The 11436-nt window shown below is 47.9% G+C and overlaps 1 protein-coding gene across 1 annotated transcript in view; it reads right to left on the reverse strand.

Annotated features, from left to right (window-relative positions):
- The window catches only part of DEPDC5 (DEP domain containing 5, GATOR1 subcomplex subunit), a 56184-nt gene extending 45139 nt beyond the window's left edge, over positions 1-11045 (reverse strand). Inside the window, exons 1-11 of the mRNA XM_070950310.1 lie at positions 11010-11045; positions 9268-9443; positions 8199-8286; positions 7653-7699; positions 3993-4078; positions 3016-3099; positions 2812-2861; positions 1786-1855; positions 1559-1637; positions 656-717; positions 73-142 (exon numbers count right to left, since the gene is read on the reverse strand). Coding sequence (XP_070806411.1) covers positions 73-142; positions 656-717; positions 1559-1637; positions 1786-1855; positions 2812-2861; positions 3016-3099; positions 3993-4078; positions 7653-7699; positions 8199-8286; positions 9268-9361 — 730 coding nt within the window. The 5' untranslated portion in view covers positions 9362-9443; positions 11010-11045. The remainder of the gene's footprint in view (positions 1-72; positions 143-655; positions 718-1558; positions 1638-1785; positions 1856-2811; positions 2862-3015; positions 3100-3992; positions 4079-7652; positions 7700-8198; positions 8287-9267; positions 9444-11009) is intronic.
- Between the last annotated feature and the right edge of the window lie 391 nt (positions 11046-11436).

An 11436-nucleotide genomic window follows, 5' to 3' on the forward strand; every position in this document is an offset into this window, starting at 1 on the left:
GCTGCTCTCTGCTGCTGCTTTCAGCTTCCCAAGGAGGAGGTGAGAAAGAGGCCGGTGCCTCTCCAGACTCACTTAATGACTTGGCACTATAGAAGGTCCGGGAAAAGAGAATCACGGTCACTTCGTGGCTACAGTTCTTCTCCTGTTGGGACAAAAGCAGATCAAAGCACTGGGGATCCACTCCTGACGGGCACCACAGATTCCTTCCACACAAACTGCACTTCTGACACGCCCAGATGTTGCTCAGTTCCCCCTCAGTGGGAAGGACACGGGAGGGTGGGAGAGGGACCTCTTTGAGCCCCCCCTCCCCCAACTCACAAGATTCTTCCTTCTGACTACAGCAAGGGGAAAAAATCTAAAGTAGCCCAAGAGACCCTTTCCTTTGCTGGGGAGTCAAGGGACAGGGGGCAGGCAATGTCATTTCAGGCAGGAACGGATTCCTTCTCCCCAATCAATTCCCCACTGAGCAAGAAAGGGGCTTCGTCAGAGTTCCCCGGCCCCAATCCCCATGCTCCTGAGAGCCCTTCCGGCTTGGTCTCTGAACCCCCAGGGCTTGTCCTGAGGAAGGCTGGCTTGGGAAAGGACCGCAAGCCCTGCCCAGCTGCAGGCTCCCTTGAGGCCAGTTACAAGCTCCGTTTTGCTCCCACCGAGCTACCTTCCACTTGGTGAAAAGGTCAGCGAGGAAGCCGTTCACGGCCTTCTCAAAGTAAAGGTCTCCTGCAAAGGAAAGAGAACCAAGTGTAAGAGCTTCCCTCTTGGCCGCTCCAGCAGAGAGGCTGCCCCCTCTCTGGCAGAAAAGCTTTTTGGCTACTTTACTCAGCCAGACCCTGCATGGGACAGAGGCCCCGGTGGCAGGAGAGGGGCATCAGTTCCTGCTCACTTCTGGCTCCCCTCAAGGCCCTCTAGGGCCGCAGGCACACCCTTTGAGGGGCAGCTTCCTTCCACGTGGCTCCATCCTTCTGTCCGACCCAAGTCCCCCTTAGTGGCAGAGGAATCCTGGCTGTGGATTTGCCTCTTTTGGGACACCCAGTGGGGTTCCTCTCCTGGACTCTTCAGACTCAGGTTCCTCCACCTGGCTTTGGGGGTATTCTTGTAGCAGTAGGCCCTCCTGCATCTTTTCACCTATAGTGGGAGCTGCTCTTGAAGCCAAAGCCCTGAGCCTAACCCAGATTGGTCCTCTGGAGCCCAGTGGCCGAGGCCCTGCGTGTTCTGCAGAGGCCTGGCCAGAGGCCAGAGGGCATCCATGGGCAAAACCGAGATCAGAGTCTGCCTAAATTATTCACCAAGAAAATAGCTTCCTGCTTTCTTTTGTGATTCCTTCATCCCATTTTTACTGCCTTATAATTTATGTTGACAAATTATAATTCAGTAGACAAATTAAACTATGCCAACAGATGTTCTAGTTCCTCATTATTGTTTAAGTTTACAAAAAAGGGAAAGTCCTTCTTTTGCCATCTGCCCCCTTTCTCCATCAAAGGAGAGTGAGGATGTCTTCGGCTGGGGTAGATGAGTTGCCAGGCAAGCCGAGGCTCGACTGAGGTGGCCGAGGGATCCTCACCATAGATGTCGAAGTCCCACATTTCACAGCTCATCTGGATGAAGATGTAAACCATGGCTGAAGTCGAGCGGAACACCACCTGCAAGGAACCCAGAAGGGAAAGAGCTGAGCCTGGCCTCAAGGACTCCCTCTGAATCAGCATGACCAAACCTGGCTTGCTTCTGGGCAACGATCCACCCCCCAGCGTTTGAGAGATGGAAAGGAAATGTCTCAAGTCATAGTTGTACCCGAGTATCCTCGCTGATGTAGCCACAGGTGACTTTCTCACTTTTGACCCACAGTTCACCTGCCTGAGCCCTGAAAAGAAACCAAGAGAGAAGACTGAAAAAATGGGGAAAACCTTGCTGTGAAAGCTGGAAAACTGCTGACCAAAAGCAAAGCAAGAGGGGAATTTAAATACTGCGAGTTTTCTCTCCCTCCAGGAGCAGCTTTCCCTCCCAAATCCAGAGCCTTTATGGGCTCCTGCTGCTTTTATCAAAATGCCACCATTGTGCCAGCTCCTCTCTTTTTCAACTTGCTTGACATTGTGACGTGTGTACAAAGGGTGGGAGGGCAGAGTTTGCATTGTGACACGGTTGCTTTCATCAGCCTGAGCCACTTGGCCCCACTGCAGGAGCCCCTGTCCAAATGTATCTTCCCAAGATTGCCCATCCATGTTTAAATTCATCAATCTGATTTGCCTACCTGTGCCTTTGCTAATTATCAAAACCTCAGTGGTGCCTTTTAAACCTCCTCATTTAAACAGAAAATAAATTCAAGGGTTCAAGCAAAACTTCCATTCCCAAGGAGATTCTCAACTGCCATTCATCCTGGCCTCCTTACTCAGTGACTATAGTGCTAAGATGCCAGGATGTTGGCAGGGCAAACAGGCTTCATGAGCTGGATGTGCAGTCAATTGAAGTCCCAAGCTGTGCCACCCCAGGCAAAACAAGCTCCAAGTACTTCTCCCTGCAGTCTAGACCAAAGAGGAAGAACTGAGGACTTAGCAGATGCCGCCTCCCTCCTCTGGCACGAGGGTCCATGCCCATATTCTGGGAGGAGGTTTCACTGAAGCAAATGGGACCGATTTGGGGTCTGAACTTCAGTAAGAGAAAAGAGCTGGGAACCACAGAGATTGCCTTGAGAATGGAAACAGCCAAACTCTGTCCTCCAAGATAAGACTTGATTATTTGGAGACAGGCATTAATTCCTGATAAAACTCAACTTCCTTCCTATGCACTGTGAAAGGGAGGAAGGCACAGCTGCTTACTCACCGAATACCTGCATATTCAACTTTCTGAGTGATATAAGCACACGTGCCAACCTGAGGTGACAAGGAAAAAGAGAAATGGAACAATTTGCCCACAAGACAACTTGCACTTGCAGAAGAGAAACAACGATTTAAGAAGCAAGTCCATTTCTAGCTGGCACGACATTTCTAGTTGGGAAATATTCAGATCAACAGATGTGATCCTCACCAAGCTTTTCTTAAGGCGCCACATATCCCCGCGTCCGATGTACTGGTCCTTGAACGTCAGCTCCACTAAATCCAGAGTCACATCCTAAAAAGGAACATGAGGGGACTATGATTTCTGCCTCCACCATTCTGCTTCTGCTGATACTCCTGGATGCAGTTTTTCCAACCCTACAAACCATCTGCCTATTACTTCCCTTTCCAAAACATTTCAGGACATAAATACCAACAGCACTCAAGCATTTGTTAACTAATAACGGTTCTTTATCCATTACTGAAGAGTTTCCCAACCTTGCCAACTTTAAGATGCTTGAACGTCGGCTCCCAGAATTCCCCAGCCAGCATGGCTGGCTGAGGAGTTCTGAATTGGGGTCCACACATCTGAAAGTTGGCAAGGCTGGGAAATCCTGTACTACTGAGCACCAGAGGATTTTACCAATTTCATAAATTTAGCCATCTTAACTCCTTGGCAACCTCCAGAAGACAAAGCAGAGGACGATTAAATCGGGTGAACCTATTTGTCATATAGGGCAAAATACCAAAGCACACATCAGAAACAGGCAGGACTGACAGTTAGGCTGGGGAAAGAAATTCATGTTTGTGGTGGCATTTGACTTATAGCAAAGGATCGGCCCGGATTCCACTACACTTAGAACCGCTATAGTCATCAGAAGGTTCTGCAAGTGTTAAGCACCAGAGAAATCAGGAGATCCAAAGCACTTAAAATGTATATAAATATTTATTGGAAGCTTAAATTCTCTACAAGAATCTGAACTACTAAAGATCAAGGGAAATGAGTGGGAGTTAAGAATAGAAGGAATTCAAGGTGAGCTGGACTTAAATCTCTGGTGGGAGCAAAGGGACTCGGGACCGATGATGCCTCGAACCCCTCCCGCGGGCTCAGCCTGGTCATCTCCTACAGCCGGAAATTTATCCAAGCATCTTTAGCGAAAGCTGAAAGGCAGCAAAAAGCTCACCTACCTTGGAGTCCACAACGTTCACATGGACATCCTGGTAGGGCCTCAGTCGAAACACCTGAGCAACGGTCTGATCAACACTGATGGTTTCTGTGCAAAGAAAGGAGAGAAAGTTGGGAGAATTGGAGGCAGCTTTCTGTGGAATCACTCCAACAGTGACATCAGAGCAGCGTTTCTCAACCTTGGCAAGTTTAAAATGGGTGAACTTCAACTCCCAGAATTCCCCTCCCCAATTCCAGACTGTGGAATTCTGGGAGTTCCACACAACTTAAACTTGCTAGGGTAGCGAAACACTGAGCCTTGGTGGCGCAGTGGTTAGAATGCAGTACTGCAGACTACTTCTGCCGACTGCTGGCAATTTGGCAGTTCAAATCCCACCAGGCTCAAGGTTAACGCAGCCTTCTGTCCTTCAGAGGTGGGTAAAATGAGGACCCAAATTGTTGGGGGCCATAGGCTGACTCTGTAAACTCTGTAAATTTGGGGGGTTTTTAATATTGAGCCAAAATTATTTAATAATTTTAATTATTTTTTAAGTGATGTCTGTATATTTTTGTGTTTTTAATAGGCTGTACACCGCCCTGAGTCCTTCAGGAGAAGGGCGGTATAGAAAAATAATAATAATAATAATAATAATAATAATAATAATAATAATAATAATAATAATAATAATAATAATATTGTGCCAGAAGTTTGGATTTGAGTACAGCAAAAACCACTGGGAACATCAGGTTGAGAAAGTTTTAGAGAATGAGAAACTCAATATCTTGTGGGACTTTAGGATTCAGACTGACAGGCACTTGATCCACAACACACCTGACATAACAATAGTTGAAAAGGAAAAAGTATGGTTCATTGACATTGCAATACCTGGTGATGCACGAATTGAAGATAAGCAGCAAGAAAAAATCACAAAGTACCGGGACTTACAAATTGAAGTTGAGCGACTGTGGAAAAAGAAATCGTGTGTTGTCCCGATTGTAATTGGAGCCCTTGGAGCAATACCCAAAGGGCTACCCCGCTATTTAGAAATTCTAAATTTGCCAGACTTGAACATTTTGACTCTACAAAAAACCACCTTACTCGGAACAGCTTACATCCTCCGATGATACCTTAACAGTTCCTAGGTCCTTGGTTAGGACGAGCTGCTGAGCTATTAACCAGCCTCAAAGGCTGTGAATCTCACTAAAGATTAACCAATAAATAATAATAATTATTTATTTATTTATTTATTTATTTATTTATTATTTATTTATTATTTATTTCAATTTGTATACCGCCCTTCTCCTAGTGGACTCAGGGCGGTGAACAGCCAGAACTAAAACACATACCAATACAAAATTTAAAATTTTTAAAAGAATTACATAACTGGCCCAATTTAAAACAATTCAATTAAAACCCCATGACAATTTAAAACTAAAAAACTAAAAAGACTAAAAAAGGGGGGAGGGGGTTCACGCCAGCCCTGCTTGATGGAAAAGAAAAGTTTTCAGGGCACGGCGAAAGACCCGGAAATCGGATATCCTTCATATCTCCGGGGGCAAATCGTTCCAGAGGGCAGGAGCTGCCACAGAGAAGACCCTCCCCCTGGGGGTCGCCAGCCGACATTGCCTGGCTGACGGCACCCTGAGGAGTCCCTCTCTGTGGGCGTGTACTGGTTGGTGGGAGGCTATCGGCGGCAGAAGGTGGTCCTGCAAATACCCAGGTCCTATGCCATGGAGCGCTTTAAAGGTGGTAACCAACACCTTGAAGCGCACCCGGAAGACAACTGGAAGCCAATGCAGCATCAATAATAACAATATTATTATTATTATTATTATTATTATTATTATTATTATTATTATTATTATTATTATTATATTTCTATACCGCCCTTCTCCTGAAGGACTCAGGGCGGTGTACAGCCTATTAAAAACACAAAAATATAGACATCACTTAAAAAATAAATAAAATTATTAAATAATTTTGGCTCAATATTAACCCCCCCCAAAATTTAAAACATCCAATTTAAAATCATTACATTGATAGCCCGGCCTAGTGGAACAACAGGGTCTTGAGGACACAGCGAAACACACGGAGGTCAGAGATCTTGCGCAATTCCGGGGGCAGTTCCTTCCACAGGGCTGGGGCTCCCACAGAGAAGGCCCTCCCCCTGGGTGTCGCCAGCCGACATACCTTGGCCGATGGCACCCTGAAGAGCCCCTCTCTATGGAGCTAGTCCACTGACCAATGACTGACAGTCATGAGCAAGCAGCCAAAGCCACACTTCATGACAAAAGACTTGACATTTCTCTGGGGTGATGCTGGGCCTACAGGTCCCTGCTTTGGTCATTCCAATGCTTGCTTAGAAATTGCAATGACTGGTTCCAATCCAGAGCTGTGTTCCAGAAGTGCCTTCAAAGGCTCCAGAAAAAGAGACTAAAAGGCAAGGAGTCACCATACAGCAATTGGTGAAATGATGCTTTTGGACTGGTAGTGCTGGCAGCAAACCAGGTGCAAAATCTCCCCAACTGCCATCTTGCAACAGGATCTAAATGTTGCCAGCGTAACCCCCAGCCCAAAAAGGCAACTCTCAAGCAAATGATGAACAAATCCTGGCTTCTGAACTTGACCTGGAAGGATGATGACAAGCCAGGAACCCATCATCCTAAGAAGATGGCTTGAGAGCCAACCCCAGTGCAGGATGAAAATGGCATAAATTACAACTGTTCTAGAAATAATCAACTATGCCTGCTATTATAAGTGACGTCTGACATAAATGTCATCAGTCCCATTTAGACTCTGCAGTGATCAGAGATTCAAGGTTCTTCTGTGCAAATTCCCATCTGGCTTGAATTACGAGAAGGCTAACCCAGCAGTATTTCTTTCAAGCTATCCCCAGTGATTGAGCCTTAAGAGTCTCAAGTCTCACTGCAAGCAACCGACTGGGGATCAAAGACTGGCCATTGGAGCTCAGGGCCACTCTTGGGACTCATTAGGACCCCAATTTCTTTCAGATCTCCCAAAACCAGATCTTAGCTAATATTATACTCTGCACCACGGGCGTCCAACCTTTTGGCTTACCTGAGTGAAGAGCAGCTGTCTTGAGCCGCATATAAAATATATAATATAGTTAATGTATACAAATCACATAACAATGTTAAAAGTTTATGATCTTGTGGGGCCACTAGCTGTCCACGGCCACGTGGCCCACAGACCATGGGTTGGACAAGCCTGATCTAGACCCTTAGAATGGAATGATGCCCTTGACTGCCTCTGGTCTTTCCTGAGAAGAGATTTCTTTCAAGTGCAAAGAACAGTCCCACCATCTGACGTATCTTTGCAAACCGCCTAAGGCCCAATCTCCGTTTTAAGCTTATGGCACCAACCGGCTCCTCTATTTGCTTATGAACAATCCTCTACACGCAGCCTTGGAAGGTCATAGCCAGGCCTGAGCTAATCCCATCTAATCTATTTCACTGGTAAGGTCAGCACTGTGTGTTGAAATGTGGAAGGCAAGGGCATGTGCTTTATTTTGAGCTTCTGCAGAAAAGGGGGAAGAAAAATCAAATGAATATATAATAAATCGCGCTCTCTGGTTAGTGGGTTATTGGCTGGTGGTTAATGGGGACGGGCAGTTGCCAGAGCATCATTGGCAGTTTTCAATAGAGAGAGAGAGAAACCCCACCTTTCTGTAAGTCTTCCTTGAGCGACTTCACTTGCAGGAGGAGTGGACTGGAAAGCAAGAGTGACAATCAGGAACAGGATCTCTCCAGCAACTGAAAAGCACTTCAGCCAAGAAGATCCTCAAGAATTTCAAATTTCTCATGCTTCTGGCCAAGTAAACCTCTCAAAGCAGTCCTACTGGTCACCGTTTAGGAACATTTTGTTTCCCACAAGCTTTTTAGGGTTTTTTCACTTTATGTTCTTGGTTTCTATAAATTTGTTTATAGATATATTATTACATACTGATGTTTTCTATACCACCAAGAACCCCAAATGGAAGCAGGCAATGTCTGCCTTTTGAAACAAAGAAACAGTGACAAGGTTTTCTCCCTCTGACTGGCTCCCCCGGACTTCCCAGCAGCTTCCACTTTTCTCCAGCTAAAGCAAAAATACCAGTTCAGCTTGTGGTGCTGAGGCCTTCTATCTCCCCGTTGCAAAGTTTTGGAACTGCCCCTCCTCCTCATCATGCATTATGTCCCAAAGCAGATCCATCCACAAGGAGAGTCACCTGTATTCATCATTGGGGTGTGCTATTTCCACTATATCTCCCAACTTGATCTGAAGAAATACTTTGGGGTTCACCATAAGTTCATCATCTGAAAGAGTTGGAAAAGAACCCCTGTAGATGTTTGTAGTTTAGAGCAACTTTCATAGCAGTTCTAAAGTTATCCTCAATGCCACTAAAGCTGAGACGCCTGAGATGGGATGAGTGCCAGGGTGAGGGAAATACACGGAAAACCTAGAGAGTGTGAACCGTCCTACTCAGTCATCTAGCAAAGAACGACTCCCTCTTCTCTTCCTGGCTTTTGCCAAGAATATACTTTACTAAAGCTTAGGTAGTTACAGAAGAAGCGTAAGTTGAATCTGAGATTTTTCTATTCAAACAATACCAAGTAATTTTTCCTCTCAACCCCCTCCCCCCCCAGCTTCTCTGCAATTATCAGCAATCATCAGCTTATCTGATGTCCAATCAGGTTCTTGTATATTGTTCAGTTCCCAGCTCTGCATTTAGATAGTTGACCTTGGCTGGCTGGAGCTTTTCACAAGGCTCAGCTGGGCTTCCATCCTCCGCTTCTTCCTTACAGTTCAATCTTTCCCTCTTTCCTCCCCACCCTTGCTAAATTCATGCTGTCAGCTCAGGAAGCTTAGATAGGAAAGAGGCAGCCATGACAGAGTTTTTAAACTGAGAAAGCATCGCAACTGAGAGCAGGGGCGTTCACTTCAAATCCAAACCTCATCCTAAGAATAAACTAAACAGCTATGTCTTAGCCTCCCTGCATATGATGGAACACATTATAAAGTTGGTCAGTTATAAACATAAATGATTTTAACATCTTATGCAACCTTATTAGGGAAAATGTCCCACTGAACAGACTGCAATTCCCCCCCCCCCACTATTTTACAAGGAAGTGTTATCATTACCATTAAGCTGGGAACCTCAAATTTGCCCTAAAAGGCCTTGTTGCTGTCCAGATATTGCACAGCTTGGAAGATTTTGCACCCAAGGGGCAAAAGGTTTATTAGTGTTTTCCTGCACCTTCAGGGCGCCCCAAGGCCCATTCAATGAGGCTACTAACCGCTGCTTCCGAAGCCTTTCTTGTGTATGACAAGCTTGTAAACTTTGTTGGTTCTCATCTTGATTTCCAAATTCTTGTTCTTCTTGATTATCATAAATCAGGTATTAGACAACTTTCTACTTTCCGCAGAACAAAAGCAAGTAATACATGAGAAGCTATTCCTCTTCCATTGTATGCTGTGAGGAAGCCAAAGCAAAGCAAAATAAATTCACAGGTGCCAACAGCTTTATATATTGTTTATTTCTGTACGGTCATAGGCTAAAAAAAATAATTAAAATACAAAGCATCCAATATAAAAATCCTTTTTCTAACAGATACGCCTAATTAGATTTTGTTCTGATGAAATGGCTTGTTCTGATTGATTTTCACAAGCAGAAAATTTAATCACTTTTTTGGAAGCTTCATAAAAGTGATGTTTTAGCTACCCATTAGGACCAATTCAAACGTTTTACAGTCAGAGGGGATTTTAGCTCCAACCTCCAACAATGATCTTTTGGGCAATTCAACTGAACATGTGTGCAGCTGGTTCAATTTCAATACCCACACATCCCAAATAATCTTAGCAGGGATATTACTGAATCTCAGGACAGGGCATCTACGTGGCCCAGTGTACAGAAGTGCCCTTATCTATGAGGGCACAAGAGGTGAGGGAAAGGATTTGGGAGAGGTGAGCAACAGACATCTCATTCACCAAGGCAGAGGGATGAGGCAACCCTCTGCATGTCAAAGTCTAAGATCCTCTGCTTGATCTCAGTCCAGACTTTTATAATGTTGTGTTTATGGACAGCACAGCCCATTTTGGAAATCCACATTTGATTTCCTTTGGCCAGGCTGCAATGAGCATTTTGTGATAAACAGCTTATTTCGAAGGAAAAGGAAGCTTTGCAGGGATCATGTAACTGAGCCAGTGCAGTGGTTAGAATGCAGCACTGCAGGCTGTTTCTGCCAGCAGTTCAATCCTGACCGTCTCAAGGTTGACTCAGCCTTCCTTCCTTCCTTCCATCCTTCCGAGGTGGATGATGTTGGGGGCAAGAGGCTGACTCTGTAAGCCGCTTGGAGAGGGCAGGAAAGGACTGTGAAGCGGTTTGGAAGTCTAAGGGCTGTGGCTAAACAACCCAGAGCTCGAACGTCCCTCCAGCCACCTTCACAGGTTGGGGAGCCTCCTGAAGACCAGGCCAGCCCAGCCTTTAAGGAAAGGGGCTTTTCTGAGCCCCAATGGGGGTGGTGTCAGGCCTCTGCCCTAGAAAAAGCCCGCCAGCTGCCTGTGGCCCTATGGAAAGGCCGCCAGAGCTCACGCTTTCCTCTTCGGGGGCCTGAAACGGCCCCCAAAGCGTCCCACGGAGCCTTGGAACCGGGGGGCCGCCTGCGTGGCTGCCTCCATCCTCCGCATCCTCCTCGCTTCCTATCCTGGATCGTCGCCTCAGGCACCAAAGCCGGCGAGACAGACCGGCGGCCCCGCTTCTCCCACTCTGCACGGCGCTGCTCTCTGCTCCGCCTTCCGCCCGAGGGCCTCGCCCCAACCCCCGGCCCCGCCAGAGCCCCTCCCTGCAAGCAGAGGAGCCGCCGCGCAGGGCCAGGCCTAAAGGGAGGAAGCGCCTCGTCCCAGCCGCCCTCGCTTTCTACTCGCAGGGCCGCCGATTCCGACCTCCGAGACGGGGGGTGGGGGGGGACGGTCGCGGCTCCTGCCACCGCCTGGGTGCGGAGCGGGACCGCCGCGGCGAGCCGTTTCCTCGGCAACTCACCCGGCGCGGCCTCCGCCTGGGTCTCCTCCGGAAGTCCGCGCCCGGAAACCGCCCCTCGCCACTCTATGGTCCGGGGCAGTGCCCGGATGAGGAAGGAGGCGACCATAGAGCGGCAGCCCCGGGGGAGAGCGAGAGCGGCGCGATGCCGGAGCCGGCGCCCTGGGCCGCGGCCTGCCGCCCGCCGAGGTAGCCGCCGCGCCTCACCCGGCGGGGCTTTTCCCGGGGCCCAGGAGGCTCCGGAGGCCTCGCGTGGTCCGAGGCCTAACAGCCGCCTCTCCGCCCAGCAGTGGCCACGCCTCCGCGCCGCCGCCTGAGCCAAGGGGGGGCGGACGCCGCATGTCCTCGGCGGGGCGGGAGCTCCACGCCGCCGGCCCGGGGGACGCCCTGCCCGCCCAGCGCCCCGCCTCGGCCGCCCTTTGCGCGGCGC

This window comes from Pituophis catenifer, unplaced genomic scaffold, assembly GCF_029215685.1.
Source record: "Pituophis catenifer annectens isolate HBS135680 unplaced genomic scaffold, rPitCat1.0.hap2 SCAF_10, whole genome shotgun sequence".
In the NCBI taxonomy this organism is placed as follows: Eukaryota; Metazoa; Chordata; class Lepidosauria; order Squamata; family Colubridae; genus Pituophis; species Pituophis catenifer.